This window comes from Coregonus lavaretus (assembly GCF_964263955.1).
Source record: "Coregonus lavaretus genome assembly, chromosome: 35".
NCBI lineage: Eukaryota > Metazoa > Chordata > Actinopteri > Salmoniformes > Salmonidae > Coregonus > Coregonus lavaretus.
The window spans coordinates 10,510,861-10,538,309 of NC_140022.1; the positions used below are offsets into that span (position 1 = coordinate 10,510,861).

Below are 27,449 nucleotides of genomic sequence, written 5' to 3' on the forward strand. Positions count from 1 at the left end.
CACCGAGCAGGAGGAGACATAAACCCTCACGTCCTTAGCCAATGTTGGCCACCAGTACTTAACACTAAGGCAGTGCACTGTCCGGCCAATACCTGGATGTCCAGAGGAGGGTGACGTATGAGCCCAATATATGAGACGATCACGGATCTCGAGCGGAACGTACGTCCGTCCCACTGGACACTCTGGAGGAGTAGGGTCGGTGCGTAACGCCCGCTCGATTTCCGCATCGACCTCCCACACCACCGGTGCCACCAGACAAGACTCCGGCAGTATGGGAGTGGGCTCAATGGACCTCTCCTCTGTGTCATACCGCCTGGACAGGGCGTCTGCCTTACCGTTCTGGGACCCTGGGATGTAAGTAAGCTTAAAAACAAACCGGGCCAGAAACATGTTCCACCTAGCCTGACGAGGGTTCAGTCTCCTAGCTGCCCGGATGTACTCCAGGTTACGATGGTCAGTCAGAATGAGAAAAGGGTGTTGAGCCCCCTCAAGCCAATGCCTCCACACCTTTAGGGCTTGAACCACGGCTAGCAGCTCCCTGTCCCCTACGTCATAATTTCGTTCCGCCGGGCTGAGCTTTTTAGAATAAAAAGCGCAGGGCCGGAGTTTAGGAGGCGTGCCTGAGCGTTGAGACAGTACAGCCCCAATACCGGCCTCTGACGCGTCCACTTCCACCTGGAACGCTAAAGCGGGGTCCGGATGCGCCAGCACCGGAGCCGAGGTGAACAGGTCCTTCAGTTTTCCAAACGCCCTGTCCGCCTCAGCCGACCACTGCAAATGCACCGGGCCCCCCTACAGCAGGGAAGTGATGGGAGCTGCTACCTGTCCAAAAGCCCGGATAAACCTCCGGTAGTAATTGGCAAAACCCAAAAACCGTTGCACCTCCTTAACCGTGGTTGGAGTCTGCCAATTACGCACGGCTGAAACACGGTCAATCTCCATCTCCACCCCTGACGCGGACAATCGATGGCCCAAGAAGGAGATGGACTCCTGGAAAAACAGACATTTCTCTGCCTTGACATACAAGTCATGCTCCAACAGCCTACCCAACACTCGGCGCACCAGGGCTACATGCTCGGCTCGTGTAGAAGAGTACACTAGAATGTCGTCAATGTACACCAGCACACCCTGCCCATGCAAGTCCCGGAAGATCTCGTCCACAAAGGATTGGAAGACTGAAGGAGCATTCATTAACCCGTATGGCATGACGAGATACTCATAATGACCCGAGGTGGTACTAAATGCTGTCTTCCATTCATCTCCCTCCCTAATGCGCACCAAGTTGTAGGCGCTCCTGAGATCCAGTTTTGTGAAGAAACGCGCTCCGTGTAATGATTCCGTCATACTCGCAATCAGAGGAAGAGGATAACTGTATTTAACAGTGATCTGATTGAGACTACGGTAATCAATACACGGGCGCAACCCTCCATCCTTCTTCTTCACAAAAAAGAAACTCGAGGACGCAGGGGAAGTGGAGGGCCGTACGTATCCCTGTCTCAGAGACTCGGATATGTATGTCTCCATAGCCGCCGTCTCCTCTTGAGACAGAGGATACACATGGCTCCGCGGAAGTGCAGCACCTGCCTGGAGGTTTATCGCACAATCCCCCTGTCTATGAGGTGGCAATCGCGTCGCCCTAGTCTTGCTGAACACGAGGGCCAAATCCTCATACTCACTCTCCACCGTGGTCGCCCCTACGGAAACACCTAAACACCGCCCGACACACTGGTCAGACCACTCCTTGAGAGCCCTCTGTTGCCACGAAATGGTGGGGTCATGGGCGATTAACCAAGGAAGCCCCAGCACCACGGGATACGCAGGAGAGTCGATCAGATACAACTGAATGATCTCCTCATGACCCCCCTGCGTCTTCATCTTTAGTGGCGCTGTGACCTCCCTAATCAACCCAGATCCCAACGGACGGCTATCTAGGGCATGGACAGGAAAGGGCACATCTACGGGCAGAAGGGGAATCCCTAACTTCACACAAAAATTACGATCAATAAAATTCCCAGCTGCGCCTGAATCGACTAGCGCCTTATGCTGGGAATGAGATGCAACCTGGGGAGATACTACAGGTATACACAGGTGAACAACAGAGAGCTCTGGGTGAGTTGGGCGCCTACTCACCTGGAATGACTCCCCAGTGCGCGACCTGTTGCCTCGAACCCCTGGAGACCCTCCCCAGCACGGCCACAGTTGGTGCAGAGGACGGCCTCCCGCCGGATCTCTCTCCTCCTTTCTCTAGCGCCAGCACCCCTGAGCTCCATAGGGCTCGGCTCGGAGGTGCTGGGGGATGGAATGGACGGCCCCAACTCCGGACGTCCGCGGGTAGCCAGCAGGGTATCCAGACGGATTGACATGTCCACCAACTGATCGAAGTTGAGATTGGTGTCCCTGCAGGCCAACTCTCGTCGAACGTCCTCGCGCAGGCTGCACCGATAGTGGTCGATGAGGGCCCTCTCATTCCACCCCGCATCCGCTGCTAGAGTCCGGAAGTCCAGGGTGAACTCCTGTGCGCTCCTCTTCCCCTGTCGAAGGTGGAACAGACGCTCCCCCGCCGCTTTACCCTCTGGGGGATGATTGAAAACAGCCCTGAAGCGGCGGGAGTACTCCGCGTAGCTGATGGTGGCGGCGTCTATTCCCCTCCATTCGGCGTTGGCCCACTCCAAGGCCTTGATGGATAGACAGGAGATGAGGGCGGAAACGCTCTCGTATCCCGAGGGCACCGGGTGTATGGTGGCCAGGTAGAGTTCCACTTGCAGTAGGAACCCCTGACACCCGGCTGCGGTGCCATCATATGCCCTCGGGAGCGAGAGCCGAATCCCACTGGACTCCGGAGATGGTATGATGGGGCTGGCCGATGGTGGTGGAGATGTAGTAGGAGGTGTGGGCAAGCCCCCTCTTTCCCATCGGCGCAGGGTGTCCATCACGTCTTGCATAGCGGAACCAAGTCGATGGATCATGGCGTCCTGGCTGCTAACCCGATCCTCCAGTGACTCGGTCACCGCGGCTGCTCCTGCTGACTCCATAGATGGTATGTTATTCTGTCACAACGGCTGATGTGTATGCGGTGAAGTCAGGCGCAGGACACAGAGGATAAGTCAAGACGACTTTACTCACACAAATGGTTACGCACAAAAACAAACGTCTCCAAACACTGGAGGGAAAACACTCTGTGCGTAAAAGACACGAAGAGCAATAAACGGACACATCCAACCAAGAACACGCGGACAATAACATACAAAGGTAAAACATAAAACAGGTGAACTTATAAGGGGCATAATCAAGACAGAATACAAAACAGGTGTACAAACTAGACATGACAAAACAAACATCGAAAACATCAAACGGTAGTAGCTAGTACTCCGGGGACGACGAACGCCGAAGCCTGCCCGAGCAAGGAGGAGGAGCAGCCTCGGCGGCATCCGTGACACCGCCAATTCTCTGCATGTCATCCCGCCATTTTATTCTAAATCTGAAAACGCTATGAAGCTACGCCCGTTTTCTGAAGAATTGCATTATGGGCCCTAAAAGCACGGAAATAGTGTCCACTGCTTGTGTACCTCGTATTTTGGTGAATGTAGTAAGACATCATACTAACTATATATATACAGTGGGGAGAACAAGTATTTGATACACTGCCGATTTTGCAAGTTTTCCTACTTACAAAGCATGTAGAGGTCTATAATGTTTATCATAGGTACACTTCAACTGTGAGAGACGGAATCTAAAACAAAAATCCAGAAAATCACATTGTATGATTTTTAAGTAATTAATTTGCATTTTATTGCATGACATAAGTATTTGATCACCTACCAACCAGTAAGAATTCCGGCTCTCACAGACCTGTTCGTTTTTCTTTAAGAAGCCATCCTGTTCTCCACTCATTACCTGTATTAACTGCACCTGTTTGAACTCGTTACCTGTATAAAAGACACCTGTCCACACACTCAATCAAACAGACTCCAACCTCTCCACAATGGCCAAGACCAGAGAGCTGTGTAAGGACATCAGGGATAAAATTGTAGACCTACACAAGGCTGGGATGGGCTACAGGACAATAGGCAAGCAGCTTGGTGAAAAGGCAACAACTGTTTGCGCAATTATTAGAAAATGTAAGAAGTTCAAGATGACGGTCAATCAACCTCGGTCTGGGGCTCCATGCAAGATCTCAACTCGTGGGGCATCAATGATCATGAGGAAGGTGAGGGATCAGCCCAGAACTACACGGCAGGACCTGGTCAATGACCTGAAGAGAGCTGGGACCACAGTCTCAAAGAAAACCATTAGTAACACACTACGCCGTCATGGATTAAAATCCTGCAGCGCACGCAAGGTCCCCCTGCTCAAGCCAGCGCATGTCCAGGCCCGTCTGAAGTTTGCCAATGACCATCTGGATGATCCAGAGGAGGAATGGGAGAAGGTCATGTGGTCTGATGAGACAAAAATAGAGCTTTTTGGTCTAAACTCCACTCGCCGTGTTTGGAGGAAGAAGAAGGATGAGTACAACCCCAAGAACACCATCCCAACCGTGAAGCATGGAGGTGGAAACATCATTATTTGGGGATGCTTTTCTGCAAAGGGGACAGGACGACTGCACCGTATTGAGGGGAGGATGGATGGGGCCATGTATCGCGAGATCTTGGCCAACAACCTCCTCCCCTCAGTAAGAGCATTGAAGATGGGTCGTGGCTGGGTCTTCCAGCATGACAATGACCCGAAACACACAGCCAGGGCAACTAAGTACTGGCGCCGTAAGAAGCATCTCAAGGTCCTGGAGTGGCCTAGCTAGTCTCCAGACCTGAACCCAATAGAAAATATTTGGAGGGAGCTGAAAGTCCGTATTGCCCAGCGACAGCCCCGAAACCTGAAGGATCTGGAGAAGGTCTGTATGGAGGAGTGGGCCAAAATCCCTGCTGCAGTGTGTGCAAACCTGGTCAAGATCTACAGGAAACGTATGATCTCTGTAACTGCAAACAAAGGTTTCTGTACCAAATATTAAGTTCTGCTTTTCTGATGTATCAAATACTTATGTCACGCAATAAAATGCAAATTAATTACTTAAAAATCATACAATGTGATTTTCTGGATTTTTGTTTTAGATTCCGTCTCTCACAGTTGAAGTGTACCTATGATAAAAATTACAGACCTCTACATGCTTTGTAAGTAGGAAAACCTGCAAAATCGGCAGTGTATCAAATACTTGTTCCCCCCACTGTACCAGTGGCGGTCAGTGCTGTTTATGATGAGGGAGGACAAAAACATTTTCATGAGCATGGCCTTATTTCTATTACAGCATATTCGATGACTCTCATTCATATTCCATTCACCCAGTTTAATGTAACAGCGATAGGTTTAGGCTACTACATGATATTAACATTTTCCCTATACCCATCATGAGGTTGCTACAACCTAGCCTATGAATGAAAGTTTACAACGTGCACACAGGTCGAGAGACAAATTTGAGGTGACAGACAGTGACACATGGACTGATGGTGACATTCAATACCGCCTTGCACACTCTTGCCTGAATCAAGCTGATATAGGGTGTAATCATCAGTCCAATAGTTGCAAACGAGAGTTTCTATTGGACAAATTCAGGTATGTTATCCCCGTTTTGTTCCGTTTGCTTCCGTTTAAGAAAAGTTTTTCAACAAAATCAGAGGAATGAATACACCCCTGATCACGCGTAAACAGTTTCACTTTCATAGCAGCCACGTTGTATTCCTTCTCGCATGCGCTCTCCTCCGCTCACCTCTTCCCTTCACTTGTGGACTTCAATGAACAACACATCAGCTGTATGTGACCAGGCGAAAAAACCTTTCCAAGCCAAACCGCTACACACATCCTACATCGTTATCACCATATTTGCTAAAGTAACGTCATAGTCAGCATAGCTAATAGAACTAACGCAATAGTAAACCCGCTACAATCATTCAGTAACGTTACACTGTACAGTCATGGTCAAAAGTTTTGAGAATGACACAAGTATTGGTCTTCACAAAGTTCGCTGCGTCAGTGTTATGAGATATTTGTGTCAGATGTTACTATGGTATACTGAAGTATAATTACAAGCATTCCATAAGTGTCAAAGGCTTTTATTGACAATTACATTAAGTTTATGCAAAGAGTCAATACTTGCAGTGTTGACCCTTCTTTTTCAAGACCTCTGTGGTCCTCTGTAGCTCAGCTGGTAGAGCACGGTGCTTGTAACGCCAAGGTAGTGGGTTCGATCCCCGGGACCACCCATACACAAAAATGTATGCACGGACGACTGTAAGTTGCTTTGGATAAAAGCGTCTGCTAAATGGCATATTATTATTATTATTATAATCCGCCCTGGCATGCTGTCAATTAACTTCTGGGTCACATACTGACTGATGGCAGCCCATTCTTGCATAATCAATGCTTGGAGTTTGTCAGAATTTGTGGGTTTTTGTTTGTCCACCCACCTCTTGAGGATCGACCAGAAGTTCTAAATGGGATTAAGGTCTAGGGAGTTTCCTGGCCATGGACCCAAAATGTCAATGTTTTGTTCCCCGAGCCACTTAGTTATCACTTTTGCCTTATGGCAAGGTGCTCCATCATGCTGGAAAAGGCATTGGTCATCACCAAACTGTTCTTGGATGGTTGGGAGAAGTTGCTCTCGGAGGATGTGTTGGTACCATTCTTTATTCATGGCTGTGTTCTTAGGCAAAATTGTGAGTGAGCCCACTCCCTTGGCTGAGAAGCAACCCCACACATGAATGGTCTCAGGATGCTTTACTGTTGACATGACAACAGGTTTGTGTCCCAAATTACACTTTATTCCCTATATAGAGCGCTACATTTGACCAGAGCTACTATGGGCCCTGGTCAAAAGTATGTCCTATGTGGCTCAGTTGGTTGCAAGGCGCTTGCAACGCCAAGGGTCTTGAGTTCGATTCCCGCTGGGGCCATCCATACGAACATGTATGCACACATGACTGTAAGTCACTTTGGATAGTCCCGTGTAGCTCAGTTGGTAGAGCATGGCGCTTGCAACGCCAGGGTTGTGGGTTCGATTCCCACGGGGGGCCAGTATGAAAAATGTATGCACTCACTAACTGTAAGTCGCTCTGGATAAGAGCGTCTGCTAAATTACTAAAATGTAAAAAATGACACAGGATTGATGGTAGCGCTCACCGTGTGTTTTCCGGATGCCCCAAACAATCGGAAAGGGGATTCATCAGAGAAAATGTATTTTCAGCAGTCCAATCCCTGTACCTTTTGAAGAATATCAGTCTGTCCTGGATGTTTTTCCTGGAGAGAAGTGGCTTCTTTGCTGCCCTTCTTGACACCAGGCCATCCTCCAAAAGTCTTCGCCTCACTGTGCGTGCAGATGCACTCACACTTGCCTGCTGCCATTCCTGAGCAAGCTCTGCACTGGTGGTGCCCCGATCCCGCAGCTGAATCAACTTTAGGAGATGGTCCTGGCGCTTGCTGGACTTTCTTGGGCGCACTGACGCCTTCTTCACAACAATTGAACCTCTCTCCTTGAAGTTCTTGATGATCCGATAAATGGTTGATTTAGGTGCAATCTTACTAGCAGCAATATCCTTGCCAATGAAGCCCTTTTTGTGCAAAGCAATGATGATGGCACGTGTTTCCTTGCAGGTAACCATGGTTAACAGAGGAAGAACAATGATTTCAAGCACCACCCTCCTTTTAAAGCTTCCAGTCTGTTATTCTAACTCAATCAGCATGACAGAGTGATCTCCAGCCTTGTCCTCGTCAACACTCTCACCTGTGTTAACGAGAGAATCACTGACATGATGGCAGCTGGTCCTTTTGTGGCAGGGCTGAAATGCAGTGGAAATGGTTTTTTGGGAATAAGTTCATTTTCATGGCAAAGAGGGACTTTGCAATTAATTGCAATTCATCTGATCACTCTTCATGACATTCTGGAGTATATGCAAATTGCCATTATCAAAACTGAGGCAGCAGACTTTGTGAAAATGAGTATTTGTGTCATTCTCAAAACTTTTGACCACAACTGATTTTGCAGGTTTTCCTACTTACAAAGCATGTAGAGGTCTGTAATTTTTATCATAGGTACACTTCAACTGTGAGAGACGGAATCTAAAACAAAAATCCAGAAAATCACATTGTATGATTTTTAAGTAAATAATTTGCATTTTATTGATGACCTACCAACCAGTAAGAATTCCGTCTCTCACAGACCTGTTAGTTTTTCTTTAAGAAGCCCTCCTGTTCTCCACTCATTACCTGTATTAACTGCACCTGTTTGAACTTGTTACCTGTATAAAAGACACCTGTCCACACACTCAATCAAACAGACAATGGCCAAGACCAGAGAGCTGTGTAAGGACATCAGGGATAAAATTGTAGACCTGCACAAAGCTGGGATGGGCTACAGGACAATAGGCAAGCAGCTTGGTGAGAAGGCAACAACTGTTGGCACAATTATTAGAAAATGGAAGAAGTTCAAGATGACGGTCAATCACCCTCGGTCTGGGGCTCCATGCAAGATCTCACCTCGTGGGGCATCAATGATCATGAGAAATGTGAGGGATCAGCCCAGAACTACATGGCAGGACCTGGTCAATGACCTGAAGAGAGCTGGGACCACAGTCTCAAAGAGAACCATTAGTAACACACTACGCCGTCATGGATTAAAATCCTGCAGCGTACGCAAGGTCCCCCTGCTCAAGCCAGCGCATGTCCAGGCCCGTCTGAAGTTTGCCAATGACCATCTGGATGATCCAGAGGAGGAATGGGAGAAGGTCATGTGGTCTGATGAGACAAAAATAGAGCTTTTTGGTCTAAACTCCACTCGCCATGTTTGGAGGAAGAAGAAGGATGAGTACAACCCCAAGAACACCATCCCAACCATGAAGCATGGAGGTGGAAACATCATTATTTGGGGATGCTTTTCTGCAAAGGGGACAGGACGACTGCACCGCATTGAGGGGAGGATGGATTGGGCCATGTATCGCGAGATCTTGGCCAACAACCTCCTTCCCTCAGTAAGAGCATTGAAGATGGGTCGTGGCAGGGTCTTCCAGCATGACAACGACCCGAAACACAAAGCCAGTGCAATATAAGGAGTGGCTCCGTAAGAAGCATCTCAAGGTCCTGGAGTGGCCTAGCCAGTCTCCAGACCTGAACCCAATAGAAAATCTTTGGAGGGAGCTGAAAGTCCGTATTGCCCAGCGACAGCCCCGAAACCTGAAGGATCTGGAGAAGGTCTGTATGGAGGAGTGGGCCAAAATCCCTGCTACAGTGTGTGCAAACCTGGTCAAGACCTACAGGAAACGTATGATCTCTGTAATTGCAAACAAAGGTTTCTGTACCAAATATTAAGTTCTGCTTTTCTGATGTATCAAATACTTATGTCATGCAATAAAATGCAAATTAATTACTTAAAAATCATACAATGTGATTTTCTGGATTTTTGTTTTAACTTCCGTCTCTCACAGTTGAAGTGTACCTTTGATAAAAATTACAGACCTCTACATGCTTTGTAAGTAGGAAAACCTGCAAAATCGGCAGTGCATCAAATACTTGTTCTCCCCACTGTATATATATATGAATCAGGCCTTCATGGTTGAATTGCTGCAAAGAAACCACTACTAAAGGACACCAATAAGAAGAAGAGACTTGCTTGGACCAAGAAACACGAGCAATGGACATTAGACCAGTGGAAATCTGTCCTTTGGTCTGATGAGTCCAAATGTGAGATTTTTGGTTCCAACCGCCGTGTCTTTGTGAGACGCAGAGTAGATGAACGGATGATCTCCGCATGTGTGGTTCCCAACGTGAAGCATGGATGAGGCGTGATGGTGTTGGGGTGCTTTGCTGGTGACACTGTCAGTGATTTATTTGGAATTCAAGGCACACTTAACCAGCATGGCTACCACAGCATTCTGCAGCGATACGCCATCCCATCTGGTTTGCGCTTAGTGGGCAGATCATTTGTTTTCCAACAGGACAATGACCCAACACACCTCCAGGCTGTGTAAGGGCTATTTGACCAAGAAGGAGAGTGATGGAGTGCTCCATCAGATGACCTGGCCTCCACAATCACACGACCTCAACCTAATTGAGATGGTTTGGGATGAGTTGGACCGCAGAGTGAAGGAAAAGCAGCCAACAAGTGCTCAGCATATGTGGGAATTCCTTCAAGATTGTTGGAAAAACATTCCTCATGAAGCTGGTTGAGAGAATGCCAAGAGTGTGCAAAGCTGTAATCAAGGCAAAGGGTGGCTACTTTGAAGAATCTCAAATATAAAATTGATTTTGATTTTGTAACACTTTTTGGGTTACTACATGATTCTTTTATAGTTTTGATGTCTTTCACCATTATTAACAATGTAGAAAATAGTAAAAAATAAAGAAAAACCATTGAATGAGTAGGTGTGTCCAAACCTTTCACTGGTACTGTATATATTTATGTTAATTAACATTTTAATAAATACTCCTACATGAGCGGAGAAAAATACTTGACAGACAAAAGTTCTCAGCAGCATCACTTGTTTATTTCATCCTATTTAAATATATTTCAAAATGGCCTGATACAGTGTTTTTTTTTCAAATTATATAAAGGCTTTTATACAAAATATTTACATTTTTCAAAATAATATTTCTTACATACATACATACATTACACACACACACACACACACACACACACACACACACACACACACACACAATGATTAATGTACAACAGGGGGAAATTATAATGTCAATATAAGCATACAAACAATTTATTTTTCTAAAACAAATTGTCATGCAAAAATGACATTAGACATTTTGATTGTATGAAAAACACCTGAAAAGCACACAGAGCAAATAAATAAATAAAAAACTTTGCAGGCGGGCAAAGAACTCACAGTTAAAATACAGAAGACCTAATATCTTGACATGTGCATAACACTCGCTAGACATACACTTGTTCTTAAATAGAAGAGATTACAGAGGTTGAAGCTCAGAAATATGCAGAGTAGAAGCTGCAGCTTTGGACATTACTTACTAGACGATATTAAAATAAACTGACACGTGTAACGTCGCCACATTAAATGTGATATGAAATTAAACAGAATGAATGGTTATGCATGTATTCCTAGGTAAAAAAAAATATGTAACTCAATGCCATGATTTAAGTGCAGCAGAGTGGAAATTCTGTTGATTGGTCAAAAATGATACCTGTCAATTTAAGTATGGGGTCATGTGGGTAGGAAAGGAAAGAGCGAAACAAAAAGGCTGTGGTGTGAGGAACAAAGAGGAAATGGTTTTTAGAAAACTTTGAAAGTAAAATAGTTCCGTAATGGTGTATTTTAAACCTGTTCCACTGAATTATTTGCCTGGAAAAGTGAATTACTGGACTTCTGACATTTTTATTTATTTATTTTATTTAACTAGGCAAATCAATTAACAACAAATTGTTATTAACAATGATGGTGTAGCAAAAGGCCTCCTGCGAGGATGGGAGCTGGGAAGGACTTCCATTCAACACCAAGGAGTGATGAGCGTATCTGATTGAATGTGAATTGTTGATTGATTCTCCTGCTCTTCCTATTGGATTATAATTTATATTTTCTGTTGATTTACCTTTTTTGGGAAAGAACTGAATTGAATAATTCTTGGGAATCATGGATTTAAAGGACATTTTTGGTTGAACTGAATCTCTTTTTGACTTTGACCTTTGGACTATTGACGGTATTGACTATTGATTTGATTTGATTGCTGGTTATATCCAATACAAAAAAGCCTTATTGCATCCAGTTTTGAGTTGGTTTAAGATTTATGTTGCTGCTTTATCATTTTTTATCAAAGTTTTAATATGACGCTTTAAAGGTGCTTTGCTTTTTGTTGGGATTGTGCATACTTATACTAAATTGCAAAAAGGTCTTATAGGGGTCAAATTATTGCTACACATTTCCCACACTTTTTATAAAGCACACTGTTATAAATGGACCTCAGTTTCACAAATCACCAACTAGTCTATTGCTATGGAAATGTTCTCTGAACGTTAGAATGTCTTGTCGTCCAGTGCTGGTAGCCCAGATGAGACGGTGGGTTCTCTTGTCTTCATGATCCTCTGTATACCTCTGGTCCACAGTTCCCTGACTAGAGAGACGTCAGTTAGGAATAAATCAGTAGGAACAAGAGTTAGTAACAGACTAACAGTCTACTTACAGTGAGTTGGCCAGAGTGGGGTAGAAGTATTGCACAATAAAGGGAAATGAAGTGAAAATAGTCTACATTGTTATCACACTCCAACTTACCGTCCTTCAATACTGAATTCCATTCTGCTGCCCCCTCTCCATTGTCATTGTGGTACTTCACCCTGTCTTCGTTCAGCAGCATGGACCCCTCTGCAAGAAAACACACAATAGGAGAACTCAACTGGAGAAATAAAATCATTCAGAATTAATGTGATTCAAGAATGCCTTAATTACAATGGCACTGATTCTTGCTGTGTTATGAACATTTATGACAGTTTAAGATGATGCCAGTCTTTCCCATCTATTTGAGACTGAGGTCTGTACATTTATCCTGATGCATTCAGCGGGACTTGAGGTGAGCTATTCCTTTCTCATACACACCTGCTTTCACCTCTCCTTTTTCAGCTGCGTTTAGGTCACCCCCTGGTTCAGCGCTGACAACCGTTTTAGTCTCATCATCACCCCCTGAGGAAACACACAGAGGGTAAAAGGTATACTACAGCCTCTTTACTGAACCACCAGTGTTTCCCAGACAGTGGTTTCTTAGACAGTGCAAGCCCTCCCACCCACCACAATATGTTTTTCAAACCCGTCTTGTTCTAACAATCCTCAACATATTTGATTGTAGAATTCTAGTGGAATGCCCCTTTACCTCAATCTGTAACCAGGTGTCCATCCAACCTTTTTATGTGAGTAAAGTACATTTCGGATTAAAAATGTCATGACAGGCCTGATGGAAACAGCTAATTTGTCAGTAGACTTTCCAAATGTCGACAAATCAAAATAAGTTAGACAAGGTGGGATCTTTTTGTGTCTGTAAAATGTATTATGTAAGAAATGGCAGTGGAATCGCTTTTATGTGCAAATATTAATATAATAACCATGATACTGAAGTAAACTTGGAGTCACGCAATGACTTGTTGTGTGGTCCTTCCACTACGACTCGGGAAAGTACACAGTTTACTAGGCTACAGATGAAATATGGTGAAAGTGCAAGGTGATGAGCTTGATACTACTTTCTAATAAATATTGAGGGTCTTATTCTGGTGACATGATGATTGATGCTTGGCTGCCGTTTGACGAATACAAATAATCTCACACATTTGTCCATAATAATGTCATCATGTATGCTATGCCCACACTGTATCTGCGAGCTGTTGGCTAGAGTGCACATTTTTTGTGACAAAGCCATCAGTACAGTTGAAAATGGGATGGAAACCCATTAGATGGAAATGTACCTGCAAATGTAATTTTTATGTGCACTACGTCATCACACACAGCCTTTTATCCGCAACAAGTCAGTTTAATGGAAACACATCTCTGGTGGGAAAACGTGCATATTGTTTTTATGCAGATTTTAGAATATTCGCATGAAAATCGGTCGCCAATTGGATGGAAACCTAGCTAGTGTCTTCAGGTTTTGTCACCGACTCAACCCTGTTGGCATTGTTGCCAGCCGTCCCTGAGGACAGAAGAGCAAAGTTTGTCTATAAATCAACTCCCCCAGTTAAGGGCTGTATGACTCCTATCATGTCTGTGGTTAGTGGAGCTTAAAGAGGAAAACACAGTTGCACCAAATGATATTTCAGCATAACCCTGCATCTGCTTGGAAGAATCGTCAAAGCTTGATTCTAGCAAAGTTCTGTGAAAGTACCATCTCAGAAGAAATCACAAACAACACGAAGAGAATCAATCAAGTTCCTCTGATATTCTGAGATACGCAGATACACATCTAATGCTGCTTCTCCTTTATACAGTCTAAAATTAGCTCATGACTTCAGGAAATCCAAGATTCTGTAAGAAATATTATGAAATAAAAGTTGCACAACCACAAGCAATGAGCTGTTGAAGATTTCTCCTACATTTCCACTCTAAGCTACTTCAATAATGAGGACACAACAGAGAACACCAATAAACAACTGGCGTACTGTACATGTACACCTGAGATCTACTGTAAATACATGTAGAACAGGTATCATCATTTCAGAATGACTGTCAGCAAATTGGTGGCGATATTAGTAGTACTTGACCCCACTCACCTACAAGTTACCACTTACTAACCCCACATTTTGACAATAAGAATCACTTCACAATAAAGGATACCAGTAGGCATCATACACAGTGACTTCCTGCTTACAGTCATCAACAACAGAATTCAAATAAAATAGCAATCTAAGATCTTGTGATATTCTGAGATATGCAGATGAGCATCTATGCTACTGCTACTTCTGCTTTATGACGACAAAACCTGCAAAGGTCTTCAGACGTTCTAAAACAAGCCACATCTCTAAACAGGTAACAGTCATATCAAACAAAACGGAAACTGTTCTCAGAACTCAAATCCTGAATGATTGACAACCACAGAGCAAATAAAGCAGAAGACTAACACTGAAGTGTGTTAAATAATTGACTTTTGGACCGTACAGACTATAGTGTTACCTCTATGGGTGACATTTTGACAGTGCACGAATGCATAGATGTGAAGAGAAACCAAAACCAAACAGGTTATTTCAAAAACTCATCACACACTTAATTTAAAGCACATTTTCTTGCAGATTCCAACTGCATAATACACATTTTATATAGGCTAAACAACACACTGCTAACTTTAAACTCACATGAGTAATCATCACCTTCTCATTCTGTACGTAGATATAAAAAAATAATAATAATGCCACCACAAATGTGAGAAACATTTCTGGCAACATCTCCACATATCAGCATTGTCAAAATGGCCCCATAGAAGTACCATGTAAAAGGTGTGTTAGTGTTACTACCTGTTAGTGGGCTGATTGTTATTATACTGATTCATGGAGGTATTTTCCTACAGCGCTATGAATGGTATCCTTGGCAACCCCAGAGAGAATCCCTGAAGCTCCATGCTTGGTGACTTGATCATCCCCTAAAGTTACACCATCCATCAACATGTGTTTACAGTAAACAGAGTAGAAGAGGTTCCTTGAATTTAGGATGTATTTGCCCTTTAAGTTTGCATAAGGTTATGATGAGAAAACGTGGAAATATTCTGGGTGGTGGGATTACAGCTTTGCACTCACACACACACACACACACACACACACACACACACACACACACACACACACACACACACACACACACACACACACACACACACACACACACACACACACACACACACACACACACACGTGAGTAAAGGTCCCTAATTCAATTAAAACAGATTTCTGGTGATGGCCATTAGTGGAACCGTAACCTCTGCAGAATCACACACAGAAGGAAAACATCAACTACAGCCTCTGTCCTACTGCATCAAATGCTACTTAAAGCTACAATACGTAACTTTTTGGGCAACCCAACCAAATTCACATAGAAATGTATAGATCTTTCATTCCTATTGAAACCAATTCTAAAAAGCGGTAGATCTGTTCTATGTATGCTATTTCTATGCTTACCGTTTCAATTTTGTACACCAGCTTCAAACAGCTGAATATACAATATTTTTGGTTATGGAAAATATATTTCACAGCGGTTTAGATGGTACAATGATCCTCTACACAATGACTGCTTGTTTTTTCACATAAACTGAAATTAGGTAAACTATTAGAATTTTATCAACCAGGAAATGGAGGAGGGATTTCTGTATAGTCCATCTTTAAAGAAGTTACTTCTGTTTATACAGTCTTAAATTAACTGTATGACTTGCCTTGTTCTGGCTGGACTCCATCACTGCCTTTCATACATTCTCATACACAGACCACATTAGTATTTGTTGTGTTCACTTCTGGATGACAATAAAAAGGATGCTAAGTGGCAGAATTCCATGTGAATGCCACTGTGTCTTTGTCACGCCCTGGCTCTGGGGACTCTTAAATGTTGAGCCAGGGTGTGGACTTGTTATGTTTAGTTTTCATTGGGTCTGTTCTAGATCGTTCATATCTATGTTGGCCAGGGTGGTTCCCAATCAGAGACAGCTGTAGCTCGTTGTCTCTGATTGGGGACCATACTTAGGCAGCCTTTTGGCACTTTAGTATTGTGGGATCTTGTTCCGTAAAGGTTTGTGTTGTGTTAACCTCAGGACTTCACGTATCGTTTTGTTGTTTTGTTATTGAATTAAGTACTCATTAAAGTATGTACGCCTATCATGCTGCGCCTTGGTCCGTTTCCTATAACGATCGTGACAGAAGATCCCACCAAAATAGGACCAAGCAGCGTGTGCAGGAGCAAACGCCGGGTATGGAACAGGAGGTTACTCTGGTAGATGTCCTCCTCGGTTGGGGGAGAATCACGGAGGAGGAGGCCGTCCGCTACCGGAGGGCGATGAGGGAGGATGCCCAGGCAGGAGAGGAGAAGCGGCGCCAACCGGGCCGTCGTCGGACAGGCGAGAGGCAACCCCAATACATTTTTTTGGGGGGGCACACGGCATGGACGACGGGGCTGCTGGAGGCAGCTACAGGAGGTATCGGCGGATTAGGAGAGGAGGCCACCAGGTTACGGGGGCCATTGGTCATGAGGGAGAAGGAGAGTGTAGAGGCATGGCGAGAGGTACTGGTTAGGCAGCAGAGGGAGCGGAGGTTCATAAGGAAACCCAGTCCCGCTCCTCGCACCAAGCAAGTGGTGTGTGTCACCAGTACGGTCTGGCCTGTTCCTGTCCCTCGCACCAAGCCTGTGGTGCGCGTCGCCAGCCCAGTCCGGCCTGTTCCTGCTCCCCGCACCAAGCCAGTGGTGCGCGTCGCCAGCCCGGTCCGGCCTGTTCCTGCTCCCCACACCAAGCCTGTGGTGCGCGTCGTCAGTCCGGCACGGCCCGTGCCTGTTCCACCGGTGCCTGGTCCGGCACCGGTCAGCTGCTCCACTCCGGCGCAAGAGCAATCCGCTCCACCGGTGTCTAGTCCAGCTCCGGCCAGCGGGGCCAGACCAGACCAGGGGCGCTACGGGGGGGGGGGGTAGCGAGAGAGTGGTGGTCACGCGCGTCGCCAGCCCGGTCCGGCCTGTGCCTGCTCCCCGCACCAAGCCTGTAGTGCGCGTCGCCAGCCCGGTCCGGCCTGTTCCTGCTCCCCGCACCAAGCCAGTGGTGCGCGTCGCCAGCCCGGTCCGGCCTGTTCCTGCTCCCCGCACCAAGCCAGTGGTGCGCGTCGCCAGCCCGGTCCGGCCTGTTCCTGCTCCCCGCACCAAGCCTGTGGTGCACGTCGCCAGCCCAGTCCGGCCTGTTCCTGCTCCCCGCACCAAGCCAGTGGTGCGCGTCGCCAGCCCGGTCCGGCCTGTTCCTGCTCCCCGCACCAAGCCAGTGGTGCGCGTTGTCAGTCCGGCACGGGCCGTGCCTGTTCCCCGCACCAGGCCAGTGGTGCGCGTCGTCAGTCCGGCACGGCCCGTGCCTGTTCCACCGGTGCCTGGTCCGGCACCGGTCAGCTGCTCCACTCCGGAGCAAGAGCAATCCGCTCCACCGGTGTCCAGTCCAGCTCCGGCCAGCGGGACCAGACCAAGGGCGCTACGGGGGGGTAGCGAGAGAGTGGTGGTCACGCCCAGAGCCGGATCCGCCTCCAAGGCGGAACGCCCACCCGGCCCCCCTGTTGTGTTTGGTTGGCGCGGTCGCAGTCCGCGCCTTTGGGGGGGGGGGGGGGGGGGGGGGGGGGGGGGGGGGGGGGGGTACTGTCACGCCCTGGCTCTGGGGACTCTTAAATGTTGAGCCAGGGTGTGGACTTGTTATGTTTAGTTTTCATTGGGTCTGTTCTAGATCGTTCATATCTATGTTGGCCAGGGTGGTTCCCAATCAGAGACAGCTGTAGCTCGTTGTCTCTGATTGGGGTCCATACTTAGGCAGCCTTTTGGCACTTTAGTATTGTGGGATCTTGTTCCGTAAAGGTTTGTGTTGTGTTAACCTCAGGACTTCACGTATCGTTTTGTTATTGAATTAAGTACTCATTAAAGTATGTACGCCTATCACGCTGCGCCTTGGTCCGTTTCCTATAACGATCGTGACAGTTTTACCCTCAGGCTTTGCCTCATCTTTAGGACTGTTGGATCTGCTGGCTTCAGCTGCTAAGGAGAACAGAAGGACAAACTTTCTCTAATCTGATAATTTGAAAGGCTATCCAAAATGTTTGACCCAAGAAGGCTATCCAAAACGTTTGACCCAAGTTAAACAATTTAAAGCAATGCTACCAAATACTAATTAAGTGTATGTAAACTTCTGACCCACTGGGAATGTGATGAAAGAAATAAAAGCTGAAAGAAATCATTCTGGGCGGCAGGTAGCTTAGTGGTTAAGAGCGTTGTGCCAGTAACCGAAAGGTCGCTGGTTCTAATCCCCGAGCCCACTAGGTGAAAAATCTGTCGATGTGCCCTTGAGCAAGGCACTTAACCCTAATTGCTCCTGTAAGTCGCTTTGGATAAGAGCGTCTGCTAAATGACCAATTATTTATTTATTTAATTATTTATTCTCTACTATTATTCTGACATTTCACATTCTTAAAATAAAGTGGTGATCCTAACTGACCTAAAACAGGGAATTTTTACTAGGATTAAATGTCAGGAATTGTGAAAAACTGAGTTTAAATGTATTTGGCTAAGGTGTATGTAAACTTCCGACTTCAACTGTAAGTATTCAGACACTTTACTCAGTACTTTGCTGAGGCACCTTAGGCAGAGATTACAGCCTCGAGTCTTCTTGGATATGACGCTACAAGCATGGCACACCTGTATTTGGGGAGTTTCTCCCATTCTTCTCTGCAGATCCTCTCAAGCTCTGTCAGGTTGGATGGGGAGCGTCGCTGCAAAGCTATTTTCAGGTCTCTCCAGAGATGTTCGATTGGGTTCAAGTCCGGGCTCTGGCTTGGCCACTCAAGGACATTCAGAGACTTGTCCTGAAGCCACTCCTGCATTGTCTTGGCTGTGTGCTTAGGGTCGTTGTCCTGTTGGAAGGTGAACCTCCGCCCCAGTCTGAGCGCTCTGGAGCAGGTTTTCATCAAGGATCTCTTTGTACTTTGATCCGTTCATCTTTCCCTCGATCCTGACTAGTCTCCCAGTCCCTGACGCTAAAAAACATCCCCACAGCATGATGCTGCCACCACCATGCTTCACCGTAGGGATGGTACCAGGTTTCCTCTAGACGTGATGCTTGGCATTCAGTCCATAGAGTTCAATCTTGGTTTCATCAGACGGGGAATCTTGTTTCTCATGGTCTGAGAGTGCTTTAGGTGCCTTTTGGCAAACTTCAAGCGGGCTGTCATGTGACTTATACGGAGGACTGGCTTTCGTCTGGCCATTCTACCATAAAGGCCTGATTGATGGAGTGCTGCAGAGATGGTTGTCCTTCTGGAAGGTTCTCCCATCTCCACAGAGGAACTCTGGAGCTCTGTCAGAGTGACCATCGGAGGGCCTCCCGAGTGGCGCAGTGGTCTAAGGCACTGTTGGGTTGTGTTTCGGAGGACGCACGACTCTCGACCTTCGCCTCTCCCGTGTCCGTACGGGAGTTGCAGCGATGGGACAAGACTGTAACTACCAATTGGATACCACAAAATTGGGGAGAAAAAGGGGGTAAAATACCAACAAAATAAAAAAATAATAATAATAAAAAATAAAAAATAAAAGAGTTACCATCGGGTTCTTGGTCACCTCCCTGACCAAGGCCGTTCTCCCCCGATTGCTCAGTTTGGCCGGGCCGCCAGCTCTAGGAAGAGTCTTGGTGGTTCCAAACTTCTTCCATTTAAGAATGATGGAGGCCACTGTGTTCTTGGGGACCTTCAGTGCTGCAGAAATGTTTTGGTACCCTTCCCCAGATCTGTGCTTCGACATAATCCTGTCTCGGAGCTCTACGGACAATTCCTTCGACCTCATGGCTTGGTTTGTGCCCTGATATGCACTGTCAACTGTGGGACCTTATATAGACAGGTGTGTGCCTTTCCAAATCATGTCCAATCAATTGAATTTACCACAGTTGGACTCCAATCAAGTTGTCGAAACATCTCAAGGATGATTGATGGAAACAGGATGCACCTGAGCTCAATTTTGAGTCTCATAGCAAAGGGTCTGAATACTTATAATGGAATAATGGAAGGAATTAATGATGTTGTGTTTGTATTACTTTGGGGACCCTGTTAGCAGGTTGAATAGGGACCAGAGTCAAGTTAGGGTAACACTTACCACAAATTCCACAAAAAACCTTGCTCAAAATTTCCCTCATGGTGTCATCTATATTTTCTGAGATGAAAAAGAGACAAAAATGTAAGACATTATTAACATTCATTAAAATGGTTCTTTGTTTTCACTGGAATCCAAATGTTCTAAAATGTTTGTGAATCAGTGAGTATGAAGAATTGAGACAGGAAGAGACAGAGAATCATCCTACCTTTCTTTTTCTTCCACACCAACATTCCTGAGGAGTAAATAAATACATATTTTATTTTCCAGATTGATCCATGGTTCTGTAGCTTATGTGTTAGGTTTAACAGAGTGAGAAATAACCCCTATTAAAGTACAAGTCTTCACTAACCATTCTATCAGCTAATGAGTATGACTTCACCCAAGAGACAATGTTGGTGGGAAGTCATTATAGTGTCGTCAAGAACACACAAACAACTGCAGCGGACTAAAAACCGTAAGTAGCCTAGCTTTATAAAAATAAAAAAAAAGGACTTGTATTTTGGGGAAGTTGTTCAGTTGTGTTTATTTTTATAACAATACATGAAACCAAAATTGAACTAGCCTACTGGGCCGAATGAATGAAGGTACCAATTAGGCTACAGCTATCACAACCTATATTTTAATAGCAATAAAATAGCTTTTGGTTTCCAATGGTCACCAAAAAGGAGGACTCCCCCACCTCCCAATTCCCTGGCTATCAAATTACTACAAGGCCGAGTTCAAATGCTGACATCCAATTCAAAGCAATCAGTGACCGGCCTAAACTGCTGACTGGCAAAACAAAGTGGCACTCTTGGTTCTCTGCTTTCTAAAAGTGAAAGAAAAGGCACCATGCTGGCAGCTGCTCTCCGAGCCATGCCATCCAATACTCTATACAGTCGTTGCATTTTAATCGGGATTGGAATTATTTTAGACTTTTTTGCCTACTTTATACAATTGTTCTTGAGCTACCCTGCTATAGGTCCCTCCCCTCTGACCTTCTTCTCCAATGGGTTTTGAGAAGGAAAAGAGGACGTGAGGAGTAAGCAAATAAGATTCTACCCATGGCTTATTATTAGCAGTTTCCTATCATTATGTTTTATTGATTTGTGTTGTGATGTACTTCAAGCGCATTTGCATAAAGTTCAGTTTTCCCCAACTTTGTTCCCGCCCTGTTCAGGACCCTCGCCCATGCTACCAACTGTCCCCCGCACACTTCACTACTCTTCCATTGGTAATGAATGGCTTTCCATAGATTCATGACCCACATTATCTTCAGAGAGGCACTGTGAGCCTTTTCTTTGAAATAATTGTTCTAGTTTGTTTGTAACAAACAGTTGTGTAGTATGTTGACTGTGGCTATGTATTCAGCCTACGTAGCAGACATGAGCTTTCTGTAAAAGTTAACGTCAAACTTGCCTGTTGAGCCACTCGATAAAAAAACAAAAACGGGATGGATGTAGCCTATGACAAAGGTAAAATAATCTAGCCAGCGATTTCACATCTATGCAATATCCATTGAACACTAAACATATTTTTAGGTTACCACAAAGTAATTACCATCCTTTTTGCTGATTAATTAATTAATTCAGATTAGGCTAATCCATAATCTGCGAGGTCCAAATGTATGCCTCACTGTGACACATTATGAAGACTGTGCCCTACGACAGGTGGTGCATCTAACCCCCTGTCTTGTCTGTAGCAGTAGCCTGAACACTACTGTAAATACAGGTAGAACAGGTATCCCCTTCAGGGGGTATAGCTCACTGTTGTTGCTGCTGTTATGTCAATCTGTGCTTCAGAAATATGTTCATGTGCAGTGCTCTGTTACTATAGAGGTGCTGTTCTTACCTATTATGATGGCGACAAGTACTAATATGACGACGACAACACCAGCAACACCACCACCAACACCAACTTCAGAAGGTTCTGAAATGAAAACACATTTTGTATTGATACTTTGACAGGAGTTGATCAGGAATTCAACATAGTGCAGCATTCAAAATGTCCTACAACACTAGCAGTGTTACTGACATATCAATACATATTACTGTAGCATACTTATGAATGTCCACTCACCTGGGCCAAACACATGTTCAACTGGCTCACTGACTTCCCCTTCCCCACTAACAGCGTTATTCAACTTGCAGATGTACTTGTAACCATTGTTTGAATTGCCAGTGTCGCTTTTAGAAACATTCATCTGTTTATCTAAGACCTCCCACTCCCCCTCTCCCACTTTCCAGTTGTAGGTGATGGGTTCAGCATCAGTGGTGTCACCTTCACAGGTCAGAGTGCAGGAGGTTTTGTTGGTGTTACAGGAAGAAGTGATTGTGGGTTTGGGGACTGCCTCTGTAAATAGAGGAAAGAAACAGGAATAATTTGGGGAAATGCTTGTGAGGCACTGAATAACCTGCTGTTTCTACACGACCACGCACACACATACACACATGTATATACACACCGAGGTATGCACACACACACACACACACACACACACACACACACACACACACACACACACACACACACACACACACACACACACACACACACACACACACACACACACACACACACACACACACAAACACTTACTGATAACATATAGTTTATATGTATTGTCAAGCAATTTGCTGTTGAACTCCACAGAATAAACTCCACTGTCTGTTTTCGTCAATCCTCTGATTCTCAGCTCTCCAGTAGCCTGGTTCAGGGTTGTGCGGCGTTTGAAGGCAGCATAGATGTCCAGACCAACAAAATCCTTGTCCCACTCTGCCACCTTGTTCTTCCCATGCTTCCATAGGATGCTTATGATGGGGTCAGTCACAGTGGACTTGTCTGGCTTCAACACGAGCTCACCTCCCACTTTATGATAAAGATCTGGAAAAGCAGACATTTCATACATGTATCAGAGTATCAATGTATCCAGGGTAACACATTATGGTTAGGGTATAAATATGTAGACCTAACCCTATTGGCATTGAAAGTGACATTATTATGAACCTTTACTTTTTATGTCTAGAATTCTGCTTGCTGGGAGTATCTGGCCCATGTAGCCTGCCCACTTTGATAGTATTTCCCTCCTCACCACCACCACTGCAGTGGAAATATATCTAGACTACACTACAGATTTAAGTCTTTGTCTACAGTCGTGGTCGAAGGTTTTGAGACTGACACAAAAACTAATTTTCTCAAAGTCTGCTGCCTCAGTTTTGATGATGGCAATTTGCATATACTCCAGAATGTCATGAAGAGTGATCAGATGAATTGCAATTAATTGCAAAGTCCCTCTTTGCCATGAAAATGAACTTAATCCCCAAAAAACATTTCCACTGCATTTCAGCCCTGCCACAAAAGGACCAGCTGCCATCATGTCAGTGATTCTCTCGTTAACACAGGTGAGAGTGTTGACGAGGACAAGGCTAGAGATCACTCTGTCATGCTGATTGAGTTAGAATAACAGACTGGAAGCTTTAAAAGGAGGGTGGTGCTTGAAATCATTGTACTTCCTCTGTTAACCATGGTTACGTGCAAGGAAACACGTGCCGTCATCATTGCTTTGCACAAAAAGGGCTTCACAGGCAAGGATATGGCTGCTAGTAAGATTGAACCTAAATCAACCATTTATCGGATCATCAAGAACTTCAAGGAGAGAGGTTCAATTGTTGTGAAGAAGGCATCAGGGCGCCCAAGAAAGTCCAGCAAGTGCCAGGACAGTCTCCTAAAGTTGATTCAGCTGCGGGACCGGGGCACCACCAGTGCAGAGCTTGCTCAGGAATGGCAGCAGGCAGGTGTGAGTGCATCTGCACACACAGTGAGGCAAAGACTTTTGGAGGATGGCCTTGTGTCAAGAAGGGCAGCAAAGAAACCACTTCTCTCCAGGAAAAACATCAGGGACAGACTGATATTCTGCAAAAGGTACAGGGATTGGACTGCTGAGGACTGGGGTAAAGTAATTTTCGATTGTTTGGGGCATCTGGAAAACACCTTGTCCGGAGAAGACAAGGTGAGTGCTACCATCAGTCCTGTGTCATGCCAACAGTAAAGCATCCTGAGACCATTCATGTTGGTTGCTTCTCAGCCAAGGGAGTGGGCTCACTCACAATTTTGCCTAAGAACACAGCCATGAATAAAGAATGGTACCAATACATCCTCCGAGAGCAACTTCTCCCAACCATCCAAGAACAGTTTGGTGACGACCAATGCCTTTTCCAGCATGATGGAGCACCTTGCCATAAGGCAAAAGTGATAACTAAGTGGCTCGGGGAACAAAACATTGACACTTTGGGTCCATGGCCAGGAAACTCCCCAGACCTTAATCCCATTGAGAACTTGTGGTCGATCCTCAAGAGGCGGGTGGACAAACAAAAACCCACAACGTCTGACAAACTCCAAGCATTGATTATGCAAGAATGGGCTGCCATCAGTCAAGACGTGGCCCAGAAGTTAATTGACAGCATGCCAGGGCAGATTGCAGAGGTCTTGAAAAAGAAGGGTCAACAATGCAAATATTGACTCTTTGCATAAACTGAATGTCATTGTCAATTAAAGCCTTTGACACTTATGGAATAATTGTAATTATACTTCCGTGTACCATAGTAACTACTGACATAAAGATCTAAGAACACTGAAGCAGCAAACTTTGTGGAGACCAATACTTGTAATACAACGACGAGACAGCCTATAGGGAGGAGGTCAGAGACCTGGCCGTGTGGTGCCATGACAACAACCTCTCCCTCAACGTGATCAAGACAAAGGAGATGATTGTGGACTACAGCAAAAAGAGGACCGAGCACGCCCCCATTCTCATGGACGGGGCTGTAGTGGAACAGGTTGAGAGCTTCAAGTTCCTTGGTGTCCACTTCACCAACAAACTAACATGGTCCAAGCACACCAAGACAGTCGTGAAGAGGGCACGACAAAACCTATTCCCCCTAAGGAGATTGAAAATATTTGGCCTGGGTCTTCAAATCCGCAAAAGGACCATCGAGAGCATCCTGACTGGTTGCATCACTGCCTGGTATGGCAACTGACTGCTCGGCCTCCGACCGCAAGGCACTACAGAGGGTAGTGCGTACGGCCCAGTACATCACTGGGGCCAAGCTTCCTGCCATCCAGGATCTCTATACCAGGCGGTGTCAGAGGAAGGCCCTAAAAATTGTCAAAGACTTCAGCCACCCTAGTCATAGACTGTTCTCTCTGCTACCGCATGGCAAGCGGTACCGGAGCGCCAAGTCTAGGTCCAAGAGGCTTCTAAACAGCTTCTACTCCCAAGCCATAAGACTCCTGAACATCTAATCAAATGGTTACCCAGACTATTTGCATTGCCCCCCCACCCTTCTTTTACGCTGCTGCTACTCTCTGTTTATTATTTATGCATAGTCACTTTAATAACTCTACCTACAGTGGGGAGAACAAGTATTTGATACACTGCCAATTTTGCAGGTTTTCCTACTTACAAAGCATGTAGAGGTCTGTAATTTTTATCATAGATACACTTCAACTGTGAGAGATGGAATCTAAAACAAAAATCCAGAAAATCACATTGTATGATTTTTAAGTAATTAATTTGCATTTTATTGCATGACATAAGTATTTGATCACATACCAACCAGTAAGAATTCCGGCTCTCACAGACCTGTTAGTTTTTCTTTAAGAAGCCCTCCTGTTCTCCACTCATTACCTGTATTAACTGCACTCGTTACCTGTATAAAAGACACCTGTCCACACACTCAATCAAACAGACTCCAACCTCTCTACAATGGCCAAGACCAGAGAGCTGTGTAAGGACATCAGGGATAAAATTGTAGACCTGCACAAGGCTGGGATGGGCTACAGGACAATAGGCAAGCAGCTTGGTGAGAAGGCAACAACTGTTGCCACAATTATTAGAAAATGTAAGAAGTTCAAGATGACGGTCAATCACCCTCGGTCTGGGGCTCCATGCAAGATCTCACCTCGTGGGGCATCAATGATCATGAGGTAGGTGAGGGATCAGCCCAGAACTACACGGCAGGACCTGGTCAATGACCTGAAGAGAGCTGGGACCACAGTCTCAAAGAAAACCATTAGTAACACACTACGCCGTCATGGATTAAAATCCTGCAGCGCACGCAAGTTCCCCCTGCTCAAGCCAGCGCTTGTCCAGGCCCGTCTGAAGTTTGCCAATGACCATCTGGATGATCCAGAGGAGGAATGGGAGAAGGTCATGTGGTCTGATGAGACAAAAATAGAGCTTTTTGGTCTAAACTCCACTCGCCATGTTTGGAGGAAGAAGAAGGATGAATACAACCCCAAGAACACCATCCAAACCGTGAAGCATGGAGGTGGAAACATCATTCTTTGGGGATGCTTTTCTGCAAAGGGGACAGGACGACTGCACCGTATTGAGGGGAGGATGGATGGGGCCATGTATCGCGAGATCTTGGCCAACAACCTCCTTCCCTCAGTAAGAGCATTGAAGATGGGTCGTGGCTGGGTCTTCCAGCATGACAACGACCCGAAACACACAGCCAGGGCAACTAAGGAGTGGCTCCGTAAGAAGCATCTCAAGGTCCTGGAGTGACCTAGCCAGTCTCCAGACCTGAACCCAATAGAAAATCTTTGGAGGGAGCTGAAAGTCTGTATTGTCCAGCGACAGCCCCGAAACCTGAAGGATCTGGAGATGGTCTGTATGGAGGAGTGGACCAAAATCCCTGCTGCAGTGTGTGCAAACCTGGTCAAGACTTACAGGAAACGTATGATCTCTGTAATTGCAAACAAAGGTTTCTGTACCAAATATTAAGTCCTGCTTTTCTGATGTATCAAATACTTATGTCATGCAATAAAATGCAAATTAATTACTTAAAAATCATACAATGTGATTTTCTGGATTTTTGTTTTAACTTCCGTCTCTCACAGTTGAAGTGTACCTTTGATAAAAAAATGACAGACCTCTACATGCTTTGTAAGTAGGAAAACCTGCAAAATTGGCAGTGTATCAAATACTTGTTCTCCCCACTGTACATGTACATATTACCCCAATTACCTCGACTAACTGGTGCCCCCGCACATCGACTCAGTACCGGTACCCCCTGTATATAGCCTCGCTATTGTTATTTTTACTGCTGCTCTTTAATTATTTGTTACATTTAT

At 45.4% G+C, this 27,449-nt stretch overlaps 2 protein-coding genes across 2 annotated transcripts in view; both read right to left on the bottom strand.

Moving 5' to 3' along the window:
* The window catches only part of LOC311109868 (uncharacterized protein), a 309,567-nt gene that overhangs the window by 157,067 nt on the left and 125,051 nt on the right, over positions 1-27,449 (bottom strand). The window lies entirely within an intron of this gene.
* The window catches only part of LOC311109872 (uncharacterized protein), a 32,033-nt gene continuing 15,085 nt past the window's right edge, over positions 10,502-27,449 (bottom strand). The window contains exons 2-8 of the mRNA XM_084152887.1: positions 22,392-22,664; positions 22,164-22,241; positions 20,539-20,565; positions 20,334-20,390; positions 12,597-12,680; positions 12,276-12,365; positions 10,502-12,117 (exon numbers count right to left, since the gene is read on the bottom strand). Of these exons, the coding sequence (XP_084009013.1) occupies positions 12,020-12,117; positions 12,276-12,365; positions 12,597-12,680; positions 20,334-20,390; positions 20,539-20,565; positions 22,164-22,241; positions 22,392-22,515 (558 nt within the window). The 5' untranslated portion in view covers positions 22,516-22,664 and the 3' untranslated portion in view covers positions 10,502-12,019. The remainder of the gene's footprint in view (positions 12,118-12,275; positions 12,366-12,596; positions 12,681-20,333; positions 20,391-20,538; positions 20,566-22,163; positions 22,242-22,391; positions 22,665-27,449) is intronic.